At 31.3% G+C, this 16,185-nt stretch overlaps 1 protein-coding gene across 4 annotated transcripts in view; it reads left to right on the top strand.

Moving 5' to 3' along the window:
• The window catches only part of LOC143237103 (uncharacterized), a 353,116-nt gene that overhangs the window by 318,715 nt on the left and 18,216 nt on the right, over window positions 1-16,185 (top strand). For all 4 annotated transcript variants that reach the window (XM_076475969.1, XM_076475970.1, XM_076475972.1 and 1 more), the window contains 2 exons: window positions 10,597-10,732; window positions 13,725-13,858. In XM_076475969.1, the coding sequence (XP_076332084.1) occupies window positions 10,597-10,732; window positions 13,725-13,858 (270 nt within the window). The remainder of the gene's footprint in view (window positions 1-10,596; window positions 10,733-13,724; window positions 13,859-16,185) is intronic.

Raw genomic sequence — 16,185 nt, 5'->3', positions numbered from 1 at the left:
TTTGGTATTTGTCTGCTACTTTTATTCAGACTGAGGTCTCCAGATTGTGATTATTTTGGTATTTGTCTGCTACTTTTATTCAGACTGAGGTCTCCAGAATGTGACTATTTTGGTATTTGTCTGCTACTTTTATTCAGACTGAGGTCTCCAGAATGTGACTATTTTGGTATTTGTTTGCTACTTTTATTCAGACTAAGGTCTCCATAATGTGATTATTTTGGTATTTGTCTGCTACATTTATTCCGACTGAGGTCTCTAGATGTGACTGTTTTGGTATTTGTCTGCTACTTTTTTCAGACAGAGATCTCCAGATTCTGATTATTTTTGTATTTGTCTGCTACTTTTATTCAGACTGAAGTGAACAGAATGTGAATATTTTGTCATTTTTTTCTGCTACTTTTATTCAGACTGAGGTATCCAGTGTGTGACTATTTTGGTATTTGTCTGCTACGTTTATTTAGACTGAGGTCTTGAGATTCTCATTATTTTGGTATTTGTCTGCTACTATTATTCAGACTGAGGTTTTCCAGAATGTGGTTATTTTGGGATTTGTCTGATACTTTTATTCAGACTGAGGTCTCCAGAATATTACTATTTTGGTATTTGTCTGCTACATTTATTCAGACTGAGGTCTCCATAATGTGACTATTTTGGCATTTGTCTGTTATTTTTATTCAGACTGAGGTCTCCAGAATGTGACTATTTTGGTATTTGTCTGCTACTTTTATTTAGACTGAGGTCTCCTGAATGTGACTATTTTGGCATTTGTCTGCTACTTTTATTCCGAATGAGGTCTCCAGATGTGACTATTTTGGTATTTGTGTGCTACTTTTATTCAGACTGAGGTCTCCAGAATGTGACTATTTTGGTATTTGTCTGCTACTTTTATTCAGACTGAGGTCTCCAGATGTGAATATTTTGGTATTTGTTTGCTACTTTTATTCAGACAGAGATCTCCAGAATGTGACTATTTTGGTATTTGTTTGCTGCTTTTATGCAGACTGAGGTCTCCAGAATGTGATTATCTTGGTATTTTTCTGCTACTTTTATTCAGACTGAGGTCTCCATATTGTGTTTATTTTGTTATTTGTCTGCTACTTTTATTCAGACTGAGGTCTCCATATTGTGTTTATTTTGGTATTTGTCTGCTACTTTTATTCAGACTGAGGTCTCCAGAATGTGACTATTTTGGTATTTGTCTGCTACTTTTATTCATACTGATGTCTCTGTAATGTTGTCAAACACTTACTCCCTAACTTTTTATTTTCACCTGAAAAATAATGCTATAATGTCAATGCATACACCAATTTACAGTGAAGAAATGCCAATGATCACCAAACTAATGTAAGAGTGTCTCTCTGCTCTACCACTCACCTTTTGTTTGTTAATGTTAAAACTTAGACATCTGCAACTTAAGAACCATGTGATATAACTTATCCTATTACAACAACGAACTTTATTAAATGTCGTAAAGAACAGAAGTGTAAAAAAAAATACATTAACATTGTGTTATTTTGAATATCAAACGTTATTATACTGCGAGGAGAATTTTTAACCTTAAATAAAAATTGTTTAAATTATAAAATGAACGATACTGGTATTTCTTTAGGTGCCTGTGTGATTACACCTTCAAGAATTTAGGTAATGCATATGATTTTCTGGGTTACATTTAAACGACAAATAAATGAGTTCTTGATCAAAAACATAAATTAGCAGCCTAATTTAAGTAGAAGATTTATCCTATTGAATAATCAGATATTGCGAATGTACACTAACATTCTGTAATAATATGTAAAGTGTAATGATTTTGTAAGTTATATATATATATATATTGAGACAAAATATATATATGTACAAAACCATTGTCAGAGTCATCGTATAGTGGGCATACAGTTTGTTTTAGTAGTAAAGTCTTTTACTATAGTGTTAGACACTTAACCTCTATATATTTGTGTGTCATACTTTACAAGTCCTTACGTACATATATTGAAGATAATTCATCAGTTTTCGGCTGTAGTTGTGTGAGAAGATCAGGAAGGCAGGGACAGGCAGTTTAATTTTAGTTTCTAAAGCAAAGAAACTTTGATTGCTTGTCACTTATGTTTCATTTACGGTAACTAATAATCTACTTGAACAAGTATATAGGGTAGATATTATTACACTGAGGTGCACGTCACTATTTTATAAACTAAGAAGTGTCCTCAAATAACAAATTATTATATCTCGAAGTTTTGTTTACAAGTGTTTTAGTATGCTTGTTAAATATATGATCTTTACTTACATCTACTAAAACTTTTACATCGGGTTATGGTAAAACGTGTTTTATATATTAAATAGAGGTTTGTAAGAAACTAATATTCATGGTTTGTAATTTAACCGTAAAAGAGAAAGCTTGAAACATTTTTAAATAATATCATAATATAGTGGTAAAGAATATCCTAATATCATCGTAAATAATAACTTAGTGTATTTTGAAGTTCTGTTAACAACTTTTTTCTGATATTTGAGTCTCAAATTTTACTTACTTATACTAAAGATAACATGAATTTATCATGGAAAATAAGTTTTACATAAGAATATCACAGAACTCTGTCGATTTTTATACATTTGATAAAGTGTAAATGAGAGATAATTCATGTTACAATTATAGTTTCAGATGAGGAAGTATAACTATTTTTAAATAGTTAAAGAATAATTAATTATTTTATGTCAACTAATTTTCGATATTGTACTGGTTTCTTTAAATAATAATGTGATATAACAAGTACCGTACATGCTGATGTAGAAGGCGACTGGGTGTACAAGACGACATCCTAATTTTCAAATTAAAGTGTAGGTTTCAGGCTGTACTCGCCATATAAGACGTACCCACGAATCGTGCTCTTGATTGGTGGAACCAAATGAGCCTGTGAGGAGTTACTGTCTGATAGTCCTTAGTCATCAGAATTCAAAAGGAAATAAAGTGTATGTGCATACTGAATATATTTAATACATTCAATACAATATAAAATCTTTATCTTGAACCCAAAAATTCCACCACAGAATTACATTATTACCAAAGACAATTTAGTTCATTACTCACTGAACATTAATGCTATAAAATTCCCCCTAATATCACTGATCCTAAATGCAAAGTTAGTTTCGATCGAACAGAATATTCGCCAAACTCTTCAATGGAAATATGGTTTGTCCTTTTCATTTTATTCCATCATAAATACATTGGAAATCAGGCCCACTATCTGACTGTATATTTACAGTACACTACAGGATTAAATGTTCATATTTCACACCTGATGTATAAGACGACCTCTTTTTTTGAAGGCTCGGAACATCGTCTTGTAAGGCAGCAAAAACGGTATTTACAGCAGTTATTAGACACAAGGATAACTATACCTTGAACTGTTGTGACAGTGACAAGGTGACGACCACATACGAATAGAAAAGTGTCAAAGTTAAAGTGAAATGTTACTGATCAAACGAAACATGTTATTTGTATTTAGTGGCTTTCAATGATATAGGAGGGTGACTACAGCATTTTACAAGTTTTATTTATATGGTGCGATTTAATAATCGAAAGAAAGTAAGTTTTACTCTACTACATATTACTAACTAATTGTTTAAATAATGACAACTTTTAACATAATGACAATCTCTTCTTTTAGTAATTGATGACGTCTTGAGACAGTAATTTCATCAACTTTCACTCATATCATGAGTGTAACGTTATGATTTTTGACACAAATTAAAGATCATATAGGTTTATAAATTAGTTTCAATATTTTCTTTAACCTTTAATAGAAAATATATGAGTAATTAATAAGTCATTCACTTATTATTTCTATTTGTAGCAAAAATGAATCACTAGACAAAATGACATTAAGGTGAAAAAAGTATGTTTTTTTGGTATAATTAACATGATAATTATGCCCCCCCTAAGATATTTTAGAGAATTAGTATGTTATGTATGCTATTCTTATGACATTGATTGTCAGTGTAATAAATCCTGAGCGAAATGTTTACACAAACAAAACCTTTGTCCTATCTTTGATTTTAAATGTATCATGAAATAAACATATCGCTGCTGTGAGATAGACCAAAACTAGCCATTGTTAATCATTTGAAATCTTCGTCTAATATATATATATATATAAAGAAAGTTTTTGTACATGAAGTCATTAAAATAATAATTAAATCTCGCATGTTTAAGTGCAATCGATTTTGCATTTTGAAAATTGTTCTAAGCCGACTGATACAGTCTGATTGTTTGCTCTATGTTGGATGCAGTAAGAAACAATTGTAGGTTAACCCATTTTTGTCAAACTCTGCTCTAATTTTACACTGCTTCACAGCACTTACTTCACAAACCACATAGATTTGGTCGACTCAGAACTGACTTTTGCATAAGTCCCTCTTTATAAACTGTGTGTTGGTGACGTCAATATCTCCAAGGTGTTATATAAGAAAGATTAACCCTTGATCACAAGCTGTTACAATCCTTTCGTACATGTAAAGTAATGTTAAACAGACACCAATTCATTAATCTTGTGAACGCATAATAGATATGACATTTAAAAATTTGTATGTGTGTTTTGTCATGGACAATCTGAAAGAGCTATTATTGGTTAAATATGATTTGTGAAACATTATGTATCCCACAGAGCATCGTCTGAAATAAGCTATAAACAGTTTAGAAAAGTACTTCATACTTTTACAAGTTTCTGTACGTTAAAAGGTGATCAGTGGTTATTTAGAAAATGGATGGATACAATAAGTCAATCATTAATTATTTTTATTTCAGATAATGAATTTTAGCATAATAAAATTTGGACGCTGTTGACTTGTAGAAGTACTGTCACAGTTTATTTGTTAAAATCATACGTTAACAATATCAATTAATTACATGTTAAAGTCTACCTTTGTAAAACATGCGATAAAGTATAATAACATGTGTAAATTATTTTTTGAGAAACTAGTACAAGTTTTATTGCATAATGAACGTTTTATTGACAATGTAATTTATTGTATAAAATCCAATTATAAACTAAAATTTTAATTCTTGTATGATACTGCCCTTTTTAGGCTGATTTAAACATATAATTATGTATTATATCCATCAGATTGAGTAAGATATACTTCTTTTTGTAACAAATTAATTATAATTGAAGTAGTTATAAATTAATTAATTAATTTGTGTTAAGCATCCTTTTTAAGATGATCTAATTAATTAATTGGCCCGGCATGGCCAAGCGCGTTAAGGCGTGCGACTCGTAATCTGAGGGTCGCGGGTTCGCATCCCCGTCGCACCAAACATGCTCGCCCTCCCAGTCGTGGGGCGTTATAATGTGTGTGGTCAATCCCACTATTCGTTGGTAAAAGAGTAGCCCAAGAGTTGGCGTTGGATGGTGATGACTAGCTGCCTTCCCTCTAGTCTTACACTACTAAATTAGGGACGGCTAGGTGCAGTGGGCTAACAACTTACTCACTTAAAAACCAGCCTGTTACAGAAACCGCAGTGATTGCGGCCCTATGTTCCTTAAGGAATCGAGTGGCAGATGATGATGGTGAATGAATTAATTATAAGCTCCATATTATGAGACATGAATGACTAGAAATTCATTCTCTACTCTGACTTCATGTGTCACTGCGGTATGCCAACTTCTGCCTGTGACTTGGGGAAAATACTACTATCATTTCTATATAAATATTTTATTGCTCTATTGAAACGATTATCTGAAACTAATTTCTCATTAAAGTAACCTGCAGTACAACATATATAAGGGTCAGAGAGATCCATAGCAATTATCTCTCTCTTTCTAGTTTTAATAAATATTAATATTACTCCAACAGTAATTTCGAAAATTCAAATTTAATTGCCTGAAAAAGCAGCCAGTTATTAATATTTTTAAACACATAAAGAAATTTACGTAAGAAGAAGATATTATATGTTTTATGTCGTTTTCTGGAACACGTTAGAGCAATCTGGGCAGAAATATTATATATGTATGTATATATGTACTAACCTGCTATTATTATTTTTTTAATTAACGTTATTTATATTCACAAGTAAATTATGTTTAATGTTCAATCATGATTTTAATGTTCATGAATGAGATTTGGTGTGATAAATTATCATGGTTTAGATTAATATTTGATTTCTCATTACATCTCAGTATGTAAATGAGTATACAATGTTTTGAAGAAAACTGCAGAAAATAATTAAATAAGAATCCAAATTTATAAACTTATAACAAAGACAAGACAAACATCTGTTACAAAATAATGTAAATCATCTTCTCAGTTCGTTATTCTGCAAATCAAGCATCTGATAATTAATCAGGTGATCTTTTACTGAAATTATTGGTCATTTATCATATAGTCTGTATGCTTTTCTCGTTTGTCATTCTGAAGTGATTCAGAAAGTTTGAATATTTCATTCATGTAAAAAAAACATATTAGGTAAATGGTAGTTGTCCAGCCACAGCAGACTGTTGCAAATTGACTACAAGGATACTTGTTTACGAAAACACATTAAGCTAGTACAATAGAAGATTAACCGACAACGATTGATCAGCATGATGAAAATTTTATGTTTATAAATCGTTATCTGTTAATTTACTTTAGCTAGATACAAGTGTCTTAAAATTCCGTTAGAGGAATGTGAAGCCATTCTTAAACCAGCATCAAAGGTCCTAAAATGCATCAATATGACAACACGATCCACAACACTTACAGACAACCAGTATCAGTTTATTTTAGCTTGTTGTAGTCATATAATACCTCCTCTAAGTCTGAAACATATGCTTGCAGTCGCAACTGGACTTTGCGTTAGTTACAGATGATTAAAAACACGAATGAAAGTTTCTGTATGCTACATTCTCACAAGGTTACATTTTGACACATATGGCGATTTTGGAAGTATGGGGTGGACAAGAATATGTCAATACTACGAAACACGAGGATCATATTCTAAGATATTTTGTGTAGCCACATATTGATGCAATTAGGTTTGTATTCATAGTCTAATGGATGACATCGTCCTTTTCTATCATGTTCAACTGTCAGGCTTATTCCTAAAGAGAGTAACTGATGGAATGGAACAACCTGTTTTTTTACTGAATTGCAATCCAATTAACTCATATTATTTTTGACGTTAAATATGTTATGGAAATGGTTATTTGTGGGAAGAGGTCGATACTTTATTAACACTCTGATTTTAAGCATGCAAGAAGCAGCGTTGTAACACTTTTTTACAGTGGTGGTGGTGAAAGTCGTTCAACAAAACTGTAAATCCTTTAAATGAGAGAAGCTACGTAGTCAAGTTATCATTACCATGTTAATGATGTCAATAAAACCATCAAGATAGAAAATGTTGCTACATTTCAAGCACCTCAACTTTATCATCTTTACGTATCAGGCTGCCCCTTGAAGCACATAGTGAAATACTCCATGTTAAAGTGAAATATCATGAACTGTTAAGATATAAATCCACTTCAACCAAATATTTATTTATGAGCGAGGACGCAACGGATACTACTTGATTTACCAAAAATATGAGCCGAAGGGTTTGATTGGTAATATTTTATACCAGTAAGCTAAATACAGTAAATTTGAAGTATCATTTGCAGTGTACTTGGAATAATATTTATTGTTAAGCACATACACTGTCTTAGAATTAATAATTTTTATCATAGAATAACTTATTACACCAAGTTTTCTATAAGTAAAAGGAAGCAATTTGTGCTCAATGTGGCCAATTGAGTTTTCACATAATACTGGAAACAAAAGAAGAATATTAATTGTTATTTGTTAAGCCTCAAGCCAAAAAAATATACGGAATTTGATTAACATGTCTTAGAAATGTCATATTACTAATTAAAAAGATAGGCTTACTTGATTTATTTAAATAAAACAAAACCAGGAACCTCATGATATACATAAATCAATGTAATTTGATATATATTACTAACTGTATTTGAGGGCAACAAATCATCCAACCCCTCTTCTGTTTTCAGGTTTACTAAAATTTGCTTAACTAATTCTGTCACATGTTGTACTTAACTATCATTCTGGGGTTTAACCTTACTCTGTAACACTTTTTTGAACATTTTGATGTAATTTTAATAATGAATAATAAATCATCTTGATTGAGAAATTGTTTAATTTTCAAAATACACTACCCTAAAATTAAGTAAATGAATGTAAAGAAGTATCTGTCTAAATTCATCATGAAATGTGCTTAGAATGCTGGTCAGATTTCTAACATTGTTTGTAAATTAGGACCAACTCAATCAGCACATGTTTACTTCTTTAAAGACAAATTGTCGTCTACAAAGTTATCTTACATAAACATTCTGTTTCTTTTCATTTGTGAGCAACTGAAAGTTTATAACATGAGGCAATGATCACAATCATTGTATGTGTAATTAGGCTTAATCATCGTGTTTTTAACGTGTTGCAAAAAATTGTAAGTTGGAAAGTACTGCTCTGTAGTCACGCACACATGGTAACGGTCTTGATAATCGTGATTCAGCTTGCTATCCGGCTTTCAGTTTACCTTGTAAATGTTTCATACCACGTTATTTGTTCTCTGCTAATCACTGTAAAGAATTCATGGTAGATGTAGAATAGTATTATTTGACCGAGTTAATAAGACTGTATTTTAATATATCGCATTTGATTAAGTAACATACAATACATATTACATAATTAACGTACTTAAATAATCGAAAGCTTTTATCAATATTAAAAAGATAAGATAACTTAATCCATTTAGTATAAATATAAAAAGAAGGAACTTCGTATCATTAATAATGAGATAATATAATTGGTCCTGCCAATATACGTTAAAAAACAAACAAACCCGAAACCTCATGCAGGTATTCATAAGACAAGGGATTTTGGTTGAGTAAATGTATGTGAAAAAAGTAGACAAACATTTTATGTCAGTATTCTTAAAACAATATGATTTAAGCTGGTATGTGAAAATACCAGAAATTACATGTGAAAATCAAACCAGAAACGTCATATTAGTATTAATAAGACAAGATGATTAGATCCAGTTAGTATATGTGGAAAATAAACGAGAAACCTCATGTTGGTATTAATAAGACAAAATACTTATCTCCAGTAAATGAACGCAAAAACAAAGAAGCCAGGAATTTCAAGCCAGTATTTTTATAACAATGTGATTTAAGCCAGTTCATATATATGAAGTACGTAACGTTCTGGGTTGTGGGTAATGCACTTGACATTATTTTTCAAAACAGTTTTTGATGACATAAAACTGGAGCGACCAGAATTCCTTTGCTAACTTCTATCATACAGGCCCTAGCACTGCCTTTGTAGGATTGATTCGTATTATTCACCAAAACGATATTTTAAATATCTTCCCAATAGGTCATCAGAGCTTTGCAATACCTTACAGTGTTTTCTCTTATAAAAATATAAATATGTAATGCCTCTGATGGAAAATTTTGGAAAGTCTGTAAATAAAATTGCAAAAAGTATGAATTTCTTGTTCTTCTTTTCATTACATAATAACTCAAAAAACAAACAGCGGTGTCAGTACGTCTGATGATACTGTTTGAAACGAAGTATCTGTTTTTATTATTATTAATATTAGAAAATTATTATTATGTAGTGTAAACGGGTAAATCGTTACCCCTTAAAGTTAGCTTTCTTACAGGAATTTGGCGTTCCTTTAACCTGTTCAGTGCCACGGACGAGTTAATTCGTTCTAAATAATACCTAACTTCAACGTTAGATGCCAGCACCATACATGCATTTGACCCACTTACAAATTGTTTCACTTTCGATCCAAAATGGCGTCACGAAAAAGTTACAAAATGGGAGCTGCCGTAGCAGCTGAAATACTTGGCAGTCAACAGGTTAAAGAACTTAAGTACAAGGTGAAACAGGAATTGAAAGCTAATAATAGATAAACAAGAAATATTACAGTTGGAACCTCATTTTATTTAGAGCCAGATGATAAATTAAATATTCTTATGTATATTGAAACACTGCATTACAAAATAAAAAAGGAAATAGAGGTAAGGACAGCTAATATCAATTCTTCAAAAACAAGATAGTAAGGATGACACCTCCATTATCCCTACATAATAGCACAGTCAAGAATTAACATAGAGTATTATATATGTAACGATTCAACCCTAATTGAGTTTAATTTATCCTATTGTTGTCTGTTAACATCCTACTACACTATGTACCTGTGCCATTATGTAGAGCTGATACAAATTTAGTTAACATTGTGTTTGAAAGATTAATATTGGCCATCCATACATTTACTGCCTTGTGTTAGGAAAGTTTTCTTTACGTGTTTAATTTATAGAAATGATTTGACTCTCTTTAAATATCCAAGCTTTTCTTTTTATATATTTTATGTAAATACATAAATACCAACATTATAAAATTCAGTAACTGAAAGTTCTATTTTTTCTTATGTTTTATTTAGTCTCGAAATATTTCTTGTGAAAAATATTATATAAGAGTCATAAAAATACAAACTTTGTCCGAAGATCTAAACAAATATTCTCGTGGCATAACGCCACTGTTTTGACTAATGAAAAACACGTACAGCTTTCTAGGTCCAACAGACAGACAGTTTATTTACGACAAGTAGATCTGGACACCGCAGGAGTTTACCGTTGCGAAGTTTCGGCTGAAGCTCCTATATTTGACACGGTATCTGCCAAGAAGGAAATGAAGGTATTCGGTACGTTGTCTAACGCCATTTAAAGTTGTTGATGATGTTGGTATGGTTATAATAAACATGTTCGCTAAAAGAAGGAAAATACTTTGGTGATATTAAACATAAATATTGTTATTTGACTTTCCCATATTGTTATGTTCGTTTGTTATAGAGTAACGTCACATTGGGCTATATGCTGTGTCCACCGAATCGAGCCCCGGATTTTAACGTTGAAAGCCGTAAACTTACCGCTATCCCACGTGGAGGCCTATATGGCTCTGCAAATTTAATATAAGACACTCACTTGTAAGAATAAAGTGCTGAAACATGCATTTTAAAGAATGTTCTAGTTTATATTGAAATGTAACTTGACAAGAATAATTCATTAACGCGTTTATTAGTAAAACATATTTCAGTAATGCATGAAGGAAATGGTTTCTATCAAAGATAGAAATATAACACTTGAATAACAATAATTATTACAAGATATATGAAACCAAGAATTAAACACAACAATGAAATTATCACGAATAACAATGAGATAATAACACAGCAGCTCGAAGCTACTCCACCTAAATAGTAATTATACTATCCTATACTTTGTCATTGGTCGTCTTATAGAATCATAAAGTTTCCGGTACCTCAGTAAATGACTGGAACAGAATGAGAACAAGAGGTACTTTAACAATTCATCTTTGTGAGCGTGACATCAGTTGGACCCTCTTTCGTAACATCTTTATTTGATAGAGTTAGACCACAAAACATTAATTGATGTCTCTCATATTTAAATATTTAATTTATCCTTCTGCTACAGAAATTGTCTATTTTAAATCAACTGACAGGCGGGTTTTTCAACGTGATAAGACTTGGGTGAACTTAGCTAATTAGCTGAGCCAGTTTTCTAACGTTCAGACCGATGCATTCTACAAAATGAATTGACGTTTCTGACAAGTTAGGGCTTTACAAAGATTAGTTTTAATTACTTTTTGTTATTATAATTTTACCTTCTTTAATTAAAAAGTAAAACAGATAAAGCGCATCAGAAGTTTTCACATACATGATTGTGATTTATCAAAGAAGAGAAGCAAGATGTTGCAAAATAAATTTTGAAAATTAACGAAAATTAAATTCATACAATCTTTTAATAATTGAGAACAGGTGTGTGGCTCTGTAGGTTAAGTATGTAGAGAACAACAAAAATTGTACCAATGTATGTCACATATGTTAACATAGATTAACACTGTACTAATACGTGTTGAATATGTTGACGTAAGTCAACATTATCAGTGTATGTTGCATGTGGTAGCACAAGCTATGTTGTATAAAATTACCAAATAAGATCTTACAGTGTATAGTTGTCTTTTAGTCGCAATGGAAATGTGATTTGTAATATTAGAAATATAGCTAATGGTTGTACGTTACCTTGAAGGTTACAAAATCTAATCAACAAATAAACAATAAAATACCCGTATTCACTAGAATTTGGTTTCCGTATTTTAATGAATAATAAAAGGCAAAAAAATAGATATTTATTTTTCTTCATGGGGAAATATTTCTCGAGTTTACAAAAAATAAAAACTTTCCGTAAAACGTAATATTCCCAAAGTTTGAGAACAATAATGTACCATGTAAATACTGTAAATGTGTATAATAATGTGTCGTGCAGATACTGTAAATGTGTATAATATTACACCATGTAGATACTGTGAATGAGTGTAATATTGTACCATGTAGATATTGTAAAAAGTATAATATTATACCATATAGATACTGTAAATACGTATAATATTGTGCCATTTAGATATTGTAAAAAAAAGCATAATATTATGCCATGAAGATACTGTAAATGAGTGTAATATTAAACCATGTAAGTACTGTAAATGAGTGTAATATTATGCCATGAAGACACTGTAAATGAGTGTAATATTATGCCATGAAGACACTGTAAATGAGTGTAATATTATACCTTGTAGATACTGTAAATGAGTGTAATATTAAACCATGTAAGTACTGTAAATGAGTGTAATATTATGCCATGAAGATACTGTAAATGAGTGTAATATTATACCTTGTAGATACTGTAAATGAGTGTAATATTAAACCATGTAAGTACTGTAAATGAGTGTAATATTATGCCATGAAGATACTGTAAATGAGTGTAATATTATACCTTGTAGATACTGTAAATGAGTGTAATATTAAACCATGTAAGTACTGTAAATGAGTGTAACATTATACCATGAAGATACTGTGAATGAGTGTAATATTAAACCATGTAAGTACTGTAAATGAGTGTAATATTAAACCATGTAAGTACTGTAAATGAGTGTAATATTATGCCATGAAAATACTGTAAATGAGTGTAATATTATACCATGTAAATACTGTAAATTAGTATTACAGCAAAAGTTTCCAATTTTTCCATTTACCCTAATCTAACAACACTATAAATAGTTCAACAATAAATGTGAGAAACTGATTTTAAAGTTTCTTTTAAGAAAATGGCTTACAACACGAAACAAAAAGTTTAATTTCTAAGTTAAAACAGTTTGATTTAGTTGTTTTTGGTTTTTTTTGTGGGTGTTAATAAATGAATCTTATATTAACAGTTTTGAGATTTTCTGTGATTTAAATCAAACAAATCATTGATTTGGTTAATGATCATGTTCACTCACCATAGAAAGCACATAAATCAGATTTAGTGTATTTCAATGTACGTTCGATTTCAATAATTCCATGGAAGATAAACAAAAGGTAATTCTGTTGTTTAAGCAAACTTTCGTGAGCTCTGTAGATAAAACAGATCATATATCAATGTATCTCAGAACGACTGTTATGTGTATTAACACTTTTTGGATAAGGAGAGAACAACGTTTCGACCTTCTTAGGTCAACTTCAGGTTAAGATGTATCACTAACATGAAGTGAGACATTTAAAGAAAAAGTAATCTCTTCAAGCTAGAGAGAAAGAAGAGAATAACAAATTTATATTATTCATCACTGTTAAACTGTTTCAGCTCTACCATCAGAAGCTCCCAAAATATCGGGAAAGAAAGGGAAGTACAGTATTGGAGACACTGTTTCTGTGAACTGTACCTCAGCAAAGTCGAGACCTGCTGCCAATTTACGATGGTACATCAATGACGAACAGGTATGTTTATTAACGAACTACACCTGGTAAATTGTGGACTATATCAAAGATCAATAGGTATGTTTCAGGTGGGGTGCATATGGTCAACTGTGGGTTATATGAGCGATTAGTGGATGCGTTAACTTGTGGGGTGTGTACGATTAATTATACTGGGTGTTCGAAAAAATCATATTTTATTCTGTCTATTTCAAGCTGCCCCCCGCTAGCACAGCGGTATGTCTTCGGATTTACAACGCTAAAATCAAGGGTTCGATTCCCCTTGGTGGGCTCACCAGATAGCCCGGTGTGGCTTTGCTATAAGAAAACACACACTATTTCAAGCCGGCAACTGATAGCGATGTTTAGAAACAAAATAAGAAGGATTCAAGCCTGTATTGATGCCAACGGGGTTCACTTTCAACATTGTTTATAACTGTCATTCATATTTACCTCGTGTATTCTATATTGAAACATGTCTGTTAATAAATATATAAGTGCACAGTGACTTTCCGAACACCCTGTATGAACAACCGAGAGTAATATATATTACTTCTTATTAAGATTGTGCTGTAAGTATACTTTATTAAGGTTGTATTTATTCTTATCAGAAAATGATTCGTAACTTAAACGTAACAAATTTATATTCATCACTATAATCAATAACACAAGATTTAGTGTTGTTTTTTGTTTTTCTTACTGGTAGCCTCTCTTTTGCTGTATTTCTTTACTCTATCGTCTCTCATTCTTTCTTTTCTTTCTATTAAACGATGTGTTTTATATCCTTTTCTCAAATATCACCCCTAATGCATCTATTTCCCTTATATCTGATTAAAACATTTCATTATTATAAGAGGTTCAATAATCTCCACAGCCGCTAATCAAAAATGGCGGCCGATCCCTCCAATAATTTTTAATGACTTAAAGTGTTGTAATTCTTAATCCCACGTAGCCTGACCAATAAGCAACTGCTGTCTCACCTCTGTCAACCCCAACCGATTTTCTTTACACGTAACTTCATAACAAGAAGAGACGTTTACGAGCAGACTATGCGGAGTTAACTCGAGATAATATCAAAGACCAGCAGATACTTTTATAATTAGGCTGAACATAATTAACTGTAGGCTATATAAAAGATTACTACATACGTTTATAAGTAGGTCATACATAGTTAACTGTAGGTTTTATCAAATACAGACGTTTATAATTGGGCTGTGCATAATTAAATATAGGTTATATTAACTGTGAGCAAATATGTCTTTACATGGACTGTTTAAGGTTAATTAACAGTAGGTTATATCAAATACTAGGAGATATATTTTTCTGTACGCTGTGCATCACTAAATGTGGAATGAAAAAATGTTTTGTTGTTATTAGGACTGCGACTAGAATTTTACCAACCGTTCAATTTTCCCTGTACCAGAAAACATTGTCAGTTTTTAAATTATTTGTACATTTCTTCCAGAAATACACCACTTACTTGCCTTGCTGGCAAAGTTCAACGCTATTTTGTTTGTTTTGGAATTTCGCGCAAAGCTACACGAAGGCTATCTACGCTAGTCGTCCCTAATTGAGTAGTGTAAGACTACAGGGAAGGCAATTAGTCATCACTCTTGGGCTACTCTATTACCAACGAATAGTGGGTTCAACGTTATAATGTAATTTGCAATTAAAAATATCTGTTTTTGACCAAACATAAGCCTAAAACATATCCAACCAGCAATATTATATAAATATTTGCTAATGTTATTTGGAATTTAACGTGTTTCATTGCCAACCAAATTAGGCAATAACTTTACTCTAACGTCACAGCGTTAAGAACTAACAAAATTTTTACATTTAATTATGATTTCAACTTAGTTTTACAAGGCATATATAATTGAGTACCTATTTTATGAAGTTTAATTTTTGTTAATTGTTAAGCAAAAAACTGCACAATGGGCTGTCTGTGCTCTGCCTACTGTGGGTATCAAAACCCGGTTTTTGCATTAAAAACCCTCAGAATCACTATTGATCCACCGGAAGGCAGTTTAATTTTAATCTTAATTAACTATGAATTGGTGTATACCTTGACAGTCTGCACAGTTGTTCAGTGTCTCCTGAAGTTTAATAAACTACATTTGCTAAAGTTTTAATAAATACATTAATCAAGACATGGTTGTGCACAAATAATTTAACCACCTGCTCATGCCGATCTCTACAGGTTAGGAAAAATTCACAATCAGTTTCTTAGCTCAGAAGTTTATTAAATGTTGCTATCTAAGTTAGTATGTACATTTATATAATGATCGAGATTTAACATCTATACGTTAGTTAAAATGTACTCCAAAATATAAATCTTATAATACTAA

Source organism: Tachypleus tridentatus, chromosome 13, assembly GCF_004210375.1.
Source record: "Tachypleus tridentatus isolate NWPU-2018 chromosome 13, ASM421037v1, whole genome shotgun sequence".
Lineage (NCBI taxonomy): Eukaryota > Metazoa > Arthropoda > Merostomata > Xiphosura > Limulidae > Tachypleus > Tachypleus tridentatus.
This window is presented reverse-complemented; position numbering and strand designations above follow the sequence as displayed.